Here is a 10,962-nt window from a genome sequence, read left to right on the forward strand (position 1 = left end):
CTCATGTCGGGATGAATAAAGAGCAGGTGGAGCACAGAGTACATTCTTCCAAACTGACAGAGGAAGCAGACACTGCCACTACAATTAGAGTTTAGCACCGCCTCTCCAATTCACACTAATTTCCTCGCATTTCCCCGAGGAGGTCAATTACCCCACGAGCTGTTCCCCAGCACTTATAATTAAGAATGGGAGGAGGCGTGGAGGACAGCTGCAGCTCTCTGGCTCCTTGTCCATCTGCTTCAGGTTAGCAGAGCAGTCGCTGGGCCTGCTCTCATGATGCCTTCGCTTACTGTCAGAGATATTGTAATTAAAGCAGGATTTTTCTGATAAATATGTCTGCTGTAGTTGTAATGAATGTCTCTGAGTGTCGTTTTTACAAAGACAGGGAACATTTGAATAAAACGTTCCAGGAGACGATTCCAAGCTTGGAGGAAAGAGCAGCCGTGATCTCATCTGCTGTTGAAGGGCAGCTTCTGCTTTTATTTTAGCCTGCTGATTAGTTAGGAAATACTTAAGTTCATCTTTTTTAGATTACAGTCACTTATCCAACTGATGCTGGAGGTCAGATGACAGGATGACACTAATCTCCTGCTGCCTCCCTCGTGCAGCAGAGAACTGACTCGTCCAGCTTGTCACCCCCGGGGTGTCTGGGGCGGGGGGCAGATGGTAGATCATGAGTGGAGATGTCAGGGCGAGGGGCAGCTGCCCATCACTGCCTCCCACATCCACCTGGTAGCCATGACTCCTCTACCCCCCCCCCCCCCCGAGTCATCAGGTCATGACCCTGAGGGGATTGTGAGCTACAGATGGTCATCTTCATTGTGTGCTTGCACGCTGGGTTTTTGGGAACGGAGCAATCGAGGTGGTGGTGTTGTTGTTGCGTTGCAGGAGGAACCTTACACAGCTGATCCAGAGTCAGTATGTGTACATGACATATAAAGGCTTTGATTAATTGTGTTGGTCCATCTAAAACTGAACCTTTAAAACACACTTTAGTCTGGCTTGTGTTCTACCACGCTGATCTTTTCAGAGTGAGACAAACATGCCTACGTGATGTAGTTCTGCACGTCCATTAGGTCCTGCTGCTGTATTAAACCCAGAGGTCAAACAGCGAACAGTCAAGGGAGTCATAGTCATGGCGGGTGCTAAACTGTGTGTTTCTGGAGTAAAACATCCTAAAATACACGGAGTCTTCTGTTTGACAGGGATGCAACTTGCTAACTTGTTGGGGATGTGATGCAAGAGGGGAAGTGGGAAAAATCTGATTGCAATGAGCTGTAAGGGGACATCGATCCGCCAGTTGTTATGGAGGCTCACAACTTCTGTCAGTACATTCTGCTTCATGTATACTTTCTCAAGTGTATGTGTGTATGTGTATATACATGTATGTATGTATGTATGCAGCATCACCCTCCATGGGTAAGTCTACCGACTAAATTTAGTTCATGCATCACCTGAGTTATTTGCATATTTCTTCCTAAATAATGAAGCCTGCATGTCACAAATTCACAGCTGAGGATAATTAGTTTTGTATCTTATCTCATCCGCAGTACTCCGGTTTCCAGCAGACGGCTGAGAAGTGCTTTGTTTGCGGTCATCTCATCATGGAGATGGTAAGAGCTTTGTCAGAGACGTTTATGTACGCTTGGACTGCATGAGATTATGGTAGCTGCATAAATTATAGAGGTGTTCATCTCTCCCACTGAGGCTGATTCGATATGTATCTCGATACATCGATTGAATTTTTTTTTTTTACTCTTTCAGTAGCCAACAATTTGGTACTCTTGGCCTGCGGCAGCCCTGGATGAGGGGGCGTCCAACGATGCAGCCGTATCTTACACATTAAATCGTTTCAATACAGCGTTGAATCTTCTCACCCCTCATAAATAACATTAACTCTCCACTTGCTTGAAGAATTGCTGTTCTCTGCTAGCTTGTGTCTTAGCCAATTACCTTAAAAATCCTCATTTTCTCGCCCCCACTCTTTATTCTCTGAAGCCATCTGTGTTTTAAAAGCTTCCCTGTTCGCAGCCGATTGTATAATACGACATGAACTCCATGACTTCATTCACATCTTACTATTTTCTTCTTTTCTTTTTTTTTTCTGTGTGTGGTTGTGTGTGTGTGTGGGGGGGGGGGGGGGGGTGTTAAGATCCTCCAGGCCTTGGGCAAGTCCTACCACCCTGGCTGTTTCCGCTGCGTGGTGTGTAAAGAGGGTCTAGATGGAGTGCCTTTCACCGTGGACGTGGAAAACAATATCTACTGTGTCAAAGACTACCACACGTAAGGAGAGCATCTCCCTCCCCACTACGCCGATAAAATATGATTACTGCAAGACAGATCTGTGATTTACAAACAGCTGCCCAGCATGAATTTGGAACATGGAAATAGCAGCCACTCATGGAACTGTGCACCTGCTGTCTGTTTGACTGAACTGGCGTTGTTACTATCTCGAGCATTGCAGTATTTTGCTCCCCACAAGGTTTATGACTTATTTAGAGGACCTGTTGTTTTTAAATTGATGCTTATGTGACGAGTGGATCTCTCAAAATGTTCAAGCACCGGTGCTACTGAGACGTTCTCCTGCATTCTGATGTTTTATGCCACTGAAAAAGCTCTTAGAGAACGTGGAAGCTACAGGTTTCAGCTCCACAGAGACAGGTAGGAATATTCTAGTTTGTCATGTCTCTCGTCTCTTCCCTGACAGGGTTTTTGCTCCCAAGTGTGCCTCCTGCAACCAACCCATCCTTCCCGCCCAGGTAAGATGTAAACTTGTGCATTCAAGGTCGAACCTACCTTGCAGTCCTGTTAGTTTGGTTTATTACACAGATTAAAATATATAAAATTGAGAACTAATCGGCCAACACCTCTGTCTGTGGCTAGCTGAGCTAAAAAGGAAACATTTAAACAGATCTGTTTGATATTTTTGTCGACCAGTTTCATGTGAAACACATCGCTCTGATCACCTCCAGGTCTCTGATCACCTCCGGGTCTTGGACCATCTCGCCTTTCATTGATATGACTTGATGCACAAGCTTGACTTTCTAAGCAAGAAAACATCCCATCAGGGAATATTGTCAACTGAAATACTTCAGTCAACTTTAAAATGACTAACGAAAAAAAAACATTCTGTTTGGCAGCAAAAAGTTATTTCATGAATAATAAAAACAAAGCAACAAAACTCCAGTCTGTCATACAGTGTACCAGTTGGTGTACTGTGCTTCAGTCAGGAGGCAGCTGCAGGGAATCAAACTTGGGACTTGGCGATTTTTGGACCATCACTGGCCTGATGTAACGTTCCTGTGTGTTTGTCTCATCAGGGCTCAGAGGAAACGATTCGGGTTGTTTCGATGGACAAAGACTACCATGTGGAGTGTTACCACTGTGAGGTGAGGAGTCCGTCTTCTACTCTAGGACCTGCATGATTATCAGTGGTTGTAAAGTTCCCCAGTTACATCTCCTGTTGAACTTCCTCCATCCTCTTATGTGGATATTTACCAGCTGTTAACAAATAGCCTCTCTGTTGCTTTAATGTGTCATCAAGTTAATAACAACTTGAGGCGAAAAGGTCTGAGCCCAACAGACAGTCGGCCAGTCGTGTCTAATTGTTTATCTTTATTTTACGAATAGAACTTAAAGGCAACAAGCCAAATAGATTAGCCAAGCTGAAGTGCCCAAGCCCGACCTAAACCCGTGTATCCGCACTCTAACTCACACACATACACACACACACACACACGCACAATGTGGCATCAGTGTGTATGATTCATCGTTACAGCAGGTTGTGAATCGGATGACACACAGATTTCACACAGCCCTGCACACACACGCCCGATTGTGGAAATGCGCGTTTGTATCCACCCACAGACACGGTGAACTAGACACTGAGGTTTTTGGGTGTTCTTTTTTTGTTTTGTTTAGTTTTTTTGTTCCCGGAGAGTGTGAATCACTGCGAGACTCTGTGGAATGAATGAGAAAGACACACACACACACACATACACACAGAGTAAAAACACACAGACAAATACCAACCCAAGGTTACAGATCAACACTGTCACTCATTGACGAAGCACATTCCAGCGTTGAGCTCTGAACTCAGACGGGGACGTGTTGCTCAAACCAGATTTATGAAATGGCGTTGGTCCTTCCGCTCGGCTCCGTCAGACGGTTGCAGCTCAAGTGGGTTACTAGAACAGTTAAGTTAAAAACAAACCACAAAAGGAAAAAAAACCTCCATGACATGGCTTTGCGTTCCTCTCCACCCTTCTCGGTCATGAATATTGATTGGATTGAAGATCATTGTGTCTTACGCAAGCAGGGTGAGGTAGGTCAGGTTCACCGGAAGGCTGAAACTTCATGGACACGGCTCATTATGTAAGCAGCAGGTCACCATTCCGCTATGCTCTGCGGAGGGTGGTTGGCGGCGGGGATTTATGGACAGAGCAAGGATAAAGTCCACAGGTGAATCATCCTGGAGGTGGTAAATTCATTACATATTGTAGAATATTCATGTTTCCTCAAGCACAATAACAGGAGTTGCCATCAAGGTTGGTAGGTTTTATTTTTTAACTCATTATTCAGTGAGAGGCAACAGTGCTGAGCAGAAGTTACAGTTAGACTCGCATTTAAACGTTCCTTCTGTATACTTGAATTTTCATCCGCTTAATTTTCTGCTATTAAATTTGACTTGCCGCTGTTCTGAGAGACTTGAGGGGACATGGCTGTTTTGTAGACGTTGAACACCTTTGACTTTTTACACAAACGGTTGGCTCAGTAAGAGGTGAAGGCGCCACTACGCAAGTTTCAAATATTTCGCCCATTTTATCGTCCGATCAGACAAACGGTGGCCGAATCATTTCTTTGAGACGGGTTGGAGCAACCTCAGCTGGGCAGGACGGAAACGCGCAGGAACATCATGGAGCGTCCGTAGAACACTCTTGATCTATGTAGGCGTTGGCTGTCCTGTCCGTTAACATCTTTGTTAGTTGTGTCAAAAACACACACACACACACACATATATGCACACACACACACAGCCTGAAGAGCCAGACTGACATTGGCCATTTCACTATTTTTTGTTCAATATCAGTACAAAAATGTTTACAATAATAGTATGAAATAAACATTTAAAAAAAACAACACAAACTAAAAAAACAACACCGTTCATGTTTTTGTGAATTCAACCCTCCTCCTCATTCATAAATGCATAGGTTAAACCAGCCGGCATCGACATATTAAAGAAATACACAAAACAACAAGACAGGGAAAGACCCGTCTCCAGGCGCAGTCGCTTATCTGAGTCATCTCGCTTATTTCAATATGAAGGAAAATCAGAAATCCTTGGGGACGACTGAACTGTGAGGATGAACTTTCACGCCGTGAGAAAAAGAACACACGCACATCTCAGCCTCCCTGCTCGAAGCCGTTTTCACCACAAGGGTCCCGAAATATCTGCATGACTGCAGTTCATCCTTCACAAGAGCTACTCACGCTCACTTAAGTGGAAAAATCCTGGTGTGGCACCACATTCCCAGCTCCCCCACAGACACCCGTTGCTCCTGACACCTTCACCATCACTGTGTGAATTTTGTGTGAATGTGTCAGCGAGTCCATAAGAGCCTCTGCCAACAATATGTGAATGTATGGGATCATGTATGGGGCCCCAAAGAGAACATGGACAAAAAAAATGAAATGAATTTAAATTTCCCGTGCACACTAGAAACTCTCTCCTCCTCCCCAGAATCTTTTGCATGCTCACTAGATATTCTGTCATGCTCACTAGAAACCTTCCTCAGGCTCATCAAAAATGTTCTCATGCTCACTCGTTCCGGTGAGTTTCTTTATTTCTTTTGTTTGTGTCGTCACTTGAGGGGCTCTGTCCTGAGTGAATGTGCTGCAGGCTCTTTACCACTGACGGTGTGTCTTCATGTTTCTATCTTCATGTCACTCTCAGGACTGCGGTCTCCAGCTAAACGACGAGGAGGGCCACCGTTGTTACCCTCTGGAAGGCCACCTCCTCTGCCACGGCTGCCACATCCACCGGCTCCAGTCCCAGGTCCCTGCCCACCCTCCCCCCAGCTATCCTCTCCATGTCACCGAGCTGTGAGGGAGGGGCCGGCAGCCAAACCCTGCCTCCCAGGTGAACCTAGACGCCCACCAGCAGAGGAAAAAAGCGGCCAGCGCCCCCTCGCCCGCACACTCAGCAGTTGAAGGGAAGCCTGTGTGTCCATCTGAGACATTGCTCTTGTCCTCAGCGGGACGGGCAGGAAGTGGACTTGCACACAGTGCAGCTCTCACCACAGTCACATGACAGGGCTGGGAAAAAGGGTTCCCCTCCTCCTCCATCTGTGGTCCTCCTCCCTCCCTTGGGTGCCTAACCCTGAAAGCCAACACGTCAGCTCACCCAGAGGCCCCCAGTGACGTCACACCTCCTGACCCCTGCACATTCATCAAAAGAGAGAGTTTTCAGGATTGGAGGAGAGAATGCAAACTTGTCTCTCTCCCTCTGGTCCCCTCCATGTTCGCCATTCCTACGCTCTGACCGAAGCCGTTCATCACTCCACATCCATCAGTGCTGTCAATGCTGAGAACGCTGCTGATCCCGGCGTCAGGAAGGCCGTCACATTCCAGTGCTGGCTGGACCGGACAGGCCCAGCGTGGCCATGCTGTGCCTTCAGAGCGGGCTCTCCGTGCAGCCTCTGACACTGAAATGGAGTCCTGCTAAAGGCTATGCAAAGGACAGCCAGCATCACCATGCAGCGCTCGGAGGAAAACTGTTAACTCATCGCTCCCAGCTGCAGTCTGCACCACCAACAGAGGCACCGTAGCAGCAGAGGCCCAGAGGACGGACGACTTGACATTCCATGAAGACGTCTTAGACCAGACCTTGAGAGATTGACAAGCAGTGTCTTGATTCATGATTATATTATGACAGAAAGTTTTAGATATATATATATATATATATATATATATATATATATATATATATATATATATATATATATATATATATATATATATATAAAATATCAATTTGTTTCACTGGGCTCATGATAGATTCAGAGTTGAGACGCATCATCATCTGTCATGCAGTCTGCGGCCTTTTTCCAGCGTTTTGGTCTGTTGCATCATTTCTCATCAGGACACAGACCTTCATCATGACCGTCAGCAGGTCAAAGATCCTCAAGCGTTCACATATTTATCCCTCTCTGAGTACCACATGGCTCATGCCTAAATAAAGTCATGACAGCCACGTTTTTATACAGTTCTTCTGCACAGCATCAACCCCTGCTGCAACACACACTGCCAGTCCAACATTCCAGCCTTTAATGAGGCAGCTCTGAAACTGTACATCATCATTTATTGAATGGTGTACCAGTGTTGCAGCTCACTACACTGATCTAAACTTTCAACCCTTCAAAGCAACCAAGTATTTTGGATTATGAAAATTCTGATCGCTGAATGGGCGTCTTTAGATTTGGTTCTTTCATCGTAAAGATGCAGGTCGCTTTGTTGGAGGACTGAAACTAGACACCAAAAAGAGAATAGTAAGTTGATTTGTGTCAATATGAGATAATTGCAGACTTAATATTTGATGCATGATGCGTACTTTTATTACAATTGTCAGCTCAAAGTAGAAACGTTGAAAATTCCCGTCACGATGAGGTAAAACAAAGACATTCTGACTCTTAAATGAAGAGAAGTCTCATCCTTGCACTCGTCTGCATTGAATAGGACTGGGTTTTTTTTCAGCTTACATTAAAAAAAACATCTTAAACAATTCCTTCTAATTAACTTACCCTAAAAGCATGCTGGACTTAATGAAAACACAAACTTTTATTTATTAAATAGACCGCTGTAAGTGGTGCCCATCAAGGTCCGCGTGGAGGAACAAAGCTGCTGTTGTCCACCGTTCGGGGTCCTCTGGTTGTACGTACAGCGATGCCTTAGTTGACTCCACGCAGTACATTTGCAGGTCTGAACTATTTAACCCTTTCCTGTTGGGAAGGTTGGTTCAGTTGAAACAGTCAAGTCAGCATGTGTTTCTAATTTGCACAAACACTGAAAAGAAAGCACTCACAAGTGTTTAACTTGAGGCGAACGAATTAATCTGGTGACTTGTGATTTTTGTTGAGCGAAACAGATGTGAACCTGAGGGCTCGAGTGAATTTTTCTGTCACTGACATCTCAACCGGCGCTGTGTGAACGAGGCATCTGAGCCATCTGGTACTCACCGAGTAGAAACGAGATACAAGTACTTGCTAACGCATTTTGCTCCAAGTCTGTTCAGGACTGGTGTGTTTTCCAGACACTGGTTGTTGTGTCATTTGGGCACTGAGTGTACTGTGCATTACTACAAGGAACCTCCACTTGTCCGCATGCCTTAAGACAGAACAGGTATACTTCTGTCTCACACGCTGTTCTGCCATGAAGTCTGCTGTTGCGTTTGGTGAGGACGTCCCTGAAAATCCGGAGCTGCTGGTCCCACCCGTGATGTTTTAGGGAGTCCCCCATTGGCTGAGCGCACGCGTGTGTGTGTGTGTGTGTGTGTGTGTGTGTGTGTGTGTGTGTGTGTGTGTGTGTGTGTGTGTGTGTGCGTGTGCGTGTGCGTGTGCGTGTGGATGCTTGCATGTATCCAACACAAAAAAATCTAGATGAGACAAAAACACTTGAACAGCAGGATTTGGTGGTGCTGACCCCCCCCCCCCCCCCCACCTCCCTGACTGGGTTTCCAGTCTTTTGTTTGAAAGCATTTTCAATTTCAAGCGCCAACATTGATTGTAAGAATCTGAATCGCTGCGTGTTCATGCAGGAAGATCCCAATTTGAGCAAATTGTGTCTTAAGAGTGTGTGAGAGTGTTTGTGTGTGCACTAGTGGCAGGGCCATGGCACACACACCTCACTGTGTTTGCAGGGCAGCGCAGCATCCAATGAAATAGCCCCCCCCCCCCACACACCCCCACCCAACCCATCATACCACATCATTTTTCTGGATGTTTGTGTCTAATTATTAGTGTCTGTTTAACAGTGTAAGAGGGATATACAATATTAAAGTGATACTTCACCCAAAAGGTGTATTTTTACCTTAAAGTACTCACAAATGGGTGTCTTGAACGCACAGAGACGTGTCCGCCCTCCTGGTTGTCTTCTTGGTGAAGTAGAATGCAGATCTTGAAGCTAACAAGGACCGATGACTAACAAGAGCCAAACTGTCCCCAAATGTCCTTTTCCAAACTCAAACAAGCGTTGACCACATTCTTTATCTGACTGAACGCTCAGTATTCTATAAACACTTTGAGCCAGTAACAAACTGTTCCTGCGTGGTGCCACCATGAACCAGCATGACCAGCTGGAGCATTCGGTTGAACCAACACCTCCACGCTGGTTCACGGTTGTGGCATTTTGGAAGGTTAGAGTTTGTTTTACGCCTGAATGTAGGAGATGTAAAATTTGTAAATGGACAGTTTTGATGTTTTTAATCGTCAGACGCCGTTTTCTGCACACATACTGATTATACCTGGCTGGCTCTTTCTGCACTCTGGAGTCACAAAGAAGTACTTTGATGGGGAGAAAATGTCTTTGAGCTAAATGCACCCGCATGTGAGTACTTGAGAGGCAATTTTACACTTTCTGGGTGAAGTATCGCTTCAGCGCTGTTGGCACTGTCAGCCAAGCTGGGCTCATTTGAGTCAAATCGAATACTGTGTCATGTTCTCCACCTGACAAGCCAGAATATTGCAACCTCTGGCCCTGCTCTTTTTCAGAGTGTCTGGTCTGCATAAGTACTACTGAATCTGTCAAAAACAGACTGAAACAGGGATCGAAGGCGGGGCCAACACAGGCAACAAGTACTTTCTAACCTATGAGATTCTTTGGAATGTAATAATGAATAGTTTTTGTATTTCTGTTGGTTGTATTTTTTCTAAAGGCAGAAACGGGCCGCATATGAGAGACATTCCCATTGGTGTTTGTTGTGTTTAACTTCCGCTTTATGCGAGGGCAAGTAACGTGTGGCATTTTCAGACTTTTTCCTGCACACTATTGACCCGAAACGAAGACCAGAGTGTGTCACCTTTCTTTAAAGATGTCTTAATTCACCTTTTTTTAAAAAAAAAAAAGTACTACTTCAGTTTCTATTGCATAGCACACACCTAGCTACCCTGTACATAAAGAGTCTAGTTTTTTATTTTATTTTTCTGTCAAAACTCACTCGAAAAGAGACAACTTCTTCTCCTACTGGTAGTTCCAATAAGCACATCTCGACACCTGTCACACATCTTTTATATCGCTAAGTGTTTTGATTACCTAGATGGTTCATAAAAAAAAAAAACAACCCTAGATCTATTTATCTAAACATGAAAAAGTCTAAAGTTATTTAAAGTATTAAAAATCGGGATGTATCATTTAACTGTAGATGACATAATCTGCTTTTTCAATAAAGTGGTTTTGTAGCTAACTGTAAAGGAAAAAACAGTGTCTGATTTTTATTTTTTTAAAAATTCCCCCTCTTGGTCTTTTGCTGCTGGTAAAATAAATATTTGAGGGGTTTTTTTGTTGATTTTTTTTTTTTGGATAAAGTGTGAAATCAGCAAACCACAAAATGTCTCGGAGTCACAAACAAGTGCTGGCGATGAGACTGAGGCCTTGTAAAGAATTAGCTTCACTTGGGTAACGTGCTTTTGTGATATAATGGATCCATCTCAGGACATTTAGGCTCCGCATGTGATGATCATGAATGACAAATTTGACACAGTCGAGGCTGCAGACACGATGTATAGATGTTCAGCTGAGTTCTTCTAGTTGTGTTGCTTCAAGAGCTGAAATGATCGCGGGACGTTTCAGAAGTCCACATGGCGTGATTTTATACCAACATTTTATATCGAAATTCTGGAAGTCATTGGAAGTCCATCCATCTGTCCATCCTGTTAACGTTCACAGGGATGGGGGTGGAGCCTGTCCCAG

The 10,962-nt window shown here is 44.7% G+C and overlaps 1 protein-coding gene across 1 annotated transcript in view; it reads left to right on the top strand.

The window, feature by feature from the left end:
* Positions 1–10,458, top strand: part of wtip (WT1 interacting protein) — a 32,107-nt gene extending 21,649 nt beyond the window's left edge. The window contains exons 4-8 of the mRNA XM_086189307.1: positions 1,551–1,613; positions 2,153–2,283; positions 2,708–2,759; positions 3,321–3,389; positions 5,954–10,458. Of these exons, the coding sequence (XP_086045433.1) occupies positions 1,551–1,613; positions 2,153–2,283; positions 2,708–2,759; positions 3,321–3,389; positions 5,954–6,106 (468 nt within the window). The 3' untranslated portion in view covers positions 6,107–10,458. The remainder of the gene's footprint in view (positions 1–1,550; positions 1,614–2,152; positions 2,284–2,707; positions 2,760–3,320; positions 3,390–5,953) is intronic.
* Positions 10,459–10,962: the final 504 nt, after the last annotated feature.

The sequence above is a fragment of the Aulostomus chinensis genome, chromosome 2, assembly GCF_037954235.1.
Source record: "Aulostomus chinensis isolate RoL2024-O1b breed Wild chromosome 2, RoL_Achi_v1.0, whole genome shotgun sequence".
Lineage (NCBI taxonomy): Eukaryota > Metazoa > Chordata > Actinopteri > Syngnathiformes > Aulostomidae > Aulostomus > Aulostomus chinensis.